Source organism: Maylandia zebra, linkage group LG19 (genome assembly GCF_041146795.1).
Source record: "Maylandia zebra isolate NMK-2024a linkage group LG19, Mzebra_GT3a, whole genome shotgun sequence".
In the NCBI taxonomy this organism is placed as follows: domain Eukaryota; kingdom Metazoa; phylum Chordata; class Actinopteri; order Cichliformes; family Cichlidae; genus Maylandia; species Maylandia zebra.
This window is the reverse complement of record NC_135185.1, coordinates 26936316-26941193: the sequence shown is the minus strand read 5'-3', so window position 1 is coordinate 26941193 and position 4878 is coordinate 26936316. Positions and strand designations below refer to the sequence as shown.

At 41.5% G+C, this 4878-nt stretch overlaps 1 protein-coding gene across 1 annotated transcript; it reads right to left on the bottom strand.

Moving 5' to 3' along the window:
- Positions 1-1789: 1789 nt before the first annotated feature.
- sox11a (SRY-box transcription factor 11a) lies at positions 1790-4783 on the bottom strand. Its single transcript, XM_024806195.2, has one exon. It carries the CDS (start codon positions 4611-4613, stop codon positions 3522-3524), a length of 1092 nt encoding a protein of 363 aa, XP_024661963.1. The 5' UTR covers positions 4614-4783; the 3' UTR covers positions 1790-3521.
- Between the last annotated feature and the right edge of the window lie 95 nt (positions 4784-4878).

Below are 4878 nucleotides of genomic sequence, written 5' to 3'. Positions count from 1 at the left end.
CTTATTGTTACTGGATTTAACATGATTAGGATGAAATAGAGAGCAGAGTTTCATCCTTGAGCACTGTGACATTGCAGACATATATTAGATGATCATTCGCAAACTAAGAGCTTTACCTCCAGCCCCCTCCCCAAGCTCTGCAGCAGGGACTTTATATAGGTGTCACGTACTGTGTGTGTCTGTGATATTGCAGGTTATATGAATGATTTCAGCACTCGTGGGATTGGAAATTACTTTTTCGTCACCACAATAGGACCATCTGGGGCGGAGTGTAGAGCTGAATTCCTTGGAAGACAGTATTTCACTCAGTGTCTCCCAAACAATTTCGATTTCCATTTATTTATTTAAGGAGGAAATAGAAGGAAATTTCCGCGGGTCGCTAATTTCATTTCAACGTGTACCAGTGGCTTTAGCCTTGAGCAGATATTTCAGAGGAACACAAAATCAATGTGGAGATTCTATTGGGAATAGCTCTGAAACCCATTAGCAACTTTGACCAATAGGTCAGGTAAAGTAATAGCCAGATAAATGTTTTATTACAGATTTGCAAACTGACCTAATGGAGGAGGCTAGTACCTGGGCAGCAGTGCAAGGCAAATATTCATCATGAGATGCTATTGCTTTAATGAACACAAATTTCTCAGTGGCCAAGGCCTTTGGTTCTTTAAATATAATGCGTGAAAGATTGGTCGCTCTAATCTGGCCCCAGACAAGACAAAAGGCAGCATCTGTTGTCCTCGCACAACACTGGAGCGATGCAATCACTCTAAAAGATTTGTTGTTATAGGGCTAATGCTTCATTTATATTACATCATACATAGCTGAGATCTATTGTTCAGAGAAAAGAAAATACAGCGGAATCAAGGACTAAGATTTTGTATTTAATCTGCTCTGGTGATAAACAGTTAAATAATTAAAATCAGTGATATAAGTGTGTGCTACATACAGATCTGTGCCAGTTTTAAAGAAATCATCTCATTCTATTTTTTCCCCTTTTTGTTTTTGTCCCATGAATTTTATTTATTTACTGTCCAAACAGGAAATCAGACAATAAGTGGGTAGAAAGAAAACCCTCCACTGACAACCACTGGGATTATTTTTTTTAACCATCTTTACTATTCACAGTGATCTAACTGTGTGCCCCTTATGCACATTTAACTAGTGACAAAATGAAGAATTTGTGGTCTTAGTTGCCCTTTAAAGTTTTCTTTTACATAAGATTTATATTCTTCCTGATTTTTTCCAAAGATTAAACACTAAGTGCAAGTGCCATTGTTTATCCCTGAGCTGCATATGCCACAGATCCTTCCTTTCATACACTTTTCATGCTGCTCTTTGCTGGGCAGTATGCTAGTTTTCTGAATGAAAGCCAGACAGACTGAGAGCTCCCACATGCAGAGAGGAGCCGCTCCTGTTTCCAGCTCAGTTTCCAAGGGGACCACCAAGCCCACCAATCACATCGCTCGGCGCAAGCACGCGGGCAATTCAATTTCTTAAAGCCGCAGTGTCCATTATCAGGGAGGTGTAGAGAAAGAAAGTACAGCCAAAAAAAATCCAAAAAACAACACATTTGAAAAAGAAGACGAATAGAAAAGCACCTCAACGCTGCAGTTTAAAAGTGTTTTTCCTTTTTTCTTTTTATTAAATGTGAATTCACATGGTAGTTTGAGCCCATCCATTTAAAGAATCCGCCTAAATACAAAATAGGCATCATTCCGTCATCACATCCTTTTCAAACGCAACAAATAACACATCTGTGTACATATATTCACAAACTGAAAGGACAGTCGATGGTGGTAGGTACTTATTTATTAAAAGATGAGTCAGAGACAGATTCACACTTGGAATGTGAAGTAACTACTGCCTAGAACTTCCCAACAAAATGTTTTGGCATATAATTAGGTCATATTCCAAAACTTTTTTTTTTTATCAAACAAACTTCATATGTAAGACCCACATAAAAATAAACAATATCTGCTTTTTTTAAGTGCAAGAAATAAAAAATACAGGTTTATGGTTAATGTTTTAAAAAAAGAAGGCAGTCTTCAGTTTTAAAATAAAGTTTCATTTCATGAAACAGGACTATGGAATGTTCTTTTTTTTGCTTGCTTGTTAAAAATGCCAGACCACCACTGTATGAGACTATGCCCTTTTGGAGTTAGTATGATTTTTTTTCCCTAATTTGCAGTCAGGTTTAAGATGTTTGGTGTCAGATATGCCCATTATCTGATATCATGCGTCAAATAACATTCAAATTGCGATATCAATGTGTTTCAATAGCATGTATCACACCATGAGGCCATATTAAATTGTTTTGTATCAGTTCCAGCTGATTTGTTTATTTTCCTGCCTGGACAGGCTTCAGCATCATAACATGAAATGATGTCGACAGTGCACAAGTCTGTTTTTCCATCACTTGCTACAATTGTTGATGGTCTGTATCTTAAGAGTATATATTGCACAAAAAAATGAGAAGGGGGGAAAAACAGTATGTGCCATAAAAAATACCAAAATCCAGTTTCACACCTGCGATTGGGACCCATCCACATATCACGAGTATGATATACATAAACTCCTAACTTTACTATATTACAGTACATATACAATCTTGAAACTAGTTCCAGCTCTGAGGTATGTGTTCCCCATGATGCCATTGTATCGTCTACAAATACTCAACAAATCTGCTCTACAACTGTACAAAACCTAGTTTAAAATCACAAGGCATTTTTGATGCAAGTTTTAATTTAACTTAATCCTTAAAACCAGGACTCCCTTGCATGCTAAAAACAAATGATAAAGGGAAGAAGTGCCTGAAACTCACTGAAAGCACAGTAAGAACATTCCCTTTGCAACTGTACAAAAATATGCCTGAAAATATCTTACTTTTCTTTTAAAAAGATGAGGTCTGTTATGTATCAAAATGTTTCCTCCACACTTGTATTCTGCAGAGGTTTAGGCTGCTTAATTTTTCCAAACCAGGAGGTAAAACGGAATCAGTTACAAAACAAACAAACATTTGCGGCATTAAGAAAAAATTACATAAACCGTTGTAAAGTAACATCCTGAACAATTTGTCAGTTCACAGATTTGCTTTGAGACAGTCCACACAGTCCGTGTTCAGCTCCCTGCAGTTTTTGTTGTTGTTGTCGTTGTTGTTTTAAGAGGAAAAGATGCATAGAAGTTCATGTATTTTCCCTTTGTGGTCCGTTTTAAGCTGAACAGTAAATGCAGACCTACGAGGGAAAACAATCCATAAAACCCTGTCATGCTGCCAGATAAAAAAAGTCTGCAGACTTTGCTTTTTTTTTTTTTTGCTACCAGCTTCATAAGCATCTCATTCCTCAAACCTCACCTCGCCTCCTGGTCCTCCACCTCCCTCCAGGACCCTTAAGAAAAAAGAAAAAAACCCCACAGGAGGCAGGGCTGGGGACAATTTGACCAGGACATATATAATTTCATATCTCCCTTCTCTGTTATTACTAGCTCAACTGTTTTTTTCGGTTTTGTTTTTTTTTTTTTTTTCAGTATGTGAAGACAAGGTCGGAAAAGTTCGCCTCCAGCCAGTCCCCGGCAATCATCTCACTGAGTTCTGGCGTGCAGTAGTCTGGGAATTCAAAGTGAGAGCCCAGGCTGCCCTCACTGAACGAGTCCAGGTCCTTATCCACAAGAGACAGGGAGAGGTTTCCTGAATTGGGGTTGCCCAGCTCAGAGCCCGGGGCGCTGGGAGCGAAATTTAAACTAAAGTCAAACAGCAAATCGTCCGCGTCGTCGCCGGAAGAGGAGCTGATGCTGGACGAGGAGGAGGATGTGGAGACCGACCTGGAGGATGCTGGTGAGACGGAAGCAGCGTGCAATGTGCTTTGCTTGGTAATGTTTTTGATGCTGTAAAACAGTCTGTTGTTGTTCCGCACCTCTTCGTACATACTCGTCCCCTCGGACTCTGCCGAGGAGCTCAAAGTTGGACTAGCGGGAACTTTGGCTACATTGTACGGCCTCAGGCGCTCCTCCTCACCCGGCTTAATCCCCATCCGGTAGTCCTCTTCGTACTCGTCGTCATCGTCCTCATCGGTGAGCTCACTCTTTACAGTCTTTGCAACTTTTAAGCTGGGAAACACGCAATCCTCCGCGTAGCCGTGCGTGGATTTCGAGCCGCTCTTAGTTTTTATCTTTGAACTCTTCTTGTTGGGAGTCTTTGCAATCTTGCCGCACTTCTCCGGAGACGGTGCTGATGATTTTGAACTGTCGAGCTTTGGTTTTTTCTTCGGTCTGTACTTGTAGTCGGGGTAGTCAGCCATGTGTTTTAGCCGCAGCCTCTCGGCTTCTCTGATAAACGGGATCTTTTCGCTGTCCTTGAGCATCTTCCACCTCTTCCCCAGGCGCTTGGAAATCTCTGCGTTGTGCATGTCCGGTGACTGCTCCATTATCTTTCTCCTCTCGATTTTGGACCACACCATAAATGCATTCATGGGTCTCTTGATGTGACCGGTGGCTGTTTTGCACCAGTCCGGGTTTATCGCTACCGGACTGCATGCCATAAATTCACTCTCCTCCGAATCGGTAGCCTCCCTGGACATGCTCCCATCCGTCTCGCTGTTGTCCGTGTGCTGCACCATTGTCCTGTTTCAAAGTCACTTTGTTTCCGGACGCTGCAGTGTCTTAACGGCCCCACACTGCCAAGACGGCTCAGCTCTCTGTGTTTTGCGCCGGTTCGTTCACGTCCTCTGCGTATTGTGTCTCAAGCTCTGCACTCTTTTTCCAGAGTTACAAACTGCCTTCTTAACTAGTTATCAGCTTTTTCATGTCCCCTGCGTCACAGTCACTCATCCAATCACGTCCCTTCCACTCCGCCCAGCAGACTCCATCCAAGACTCCCCGTAA

Bases quoted from the DNA above. Each gene is read 5' to 3' on its own strand.
- sox11a (XM_024806195.2), bottom strand. From the start codon at position 4,613: ATGGTGCAGCACACGGACAACAGCGAGACGGATGGGAGCATGTCCAGG.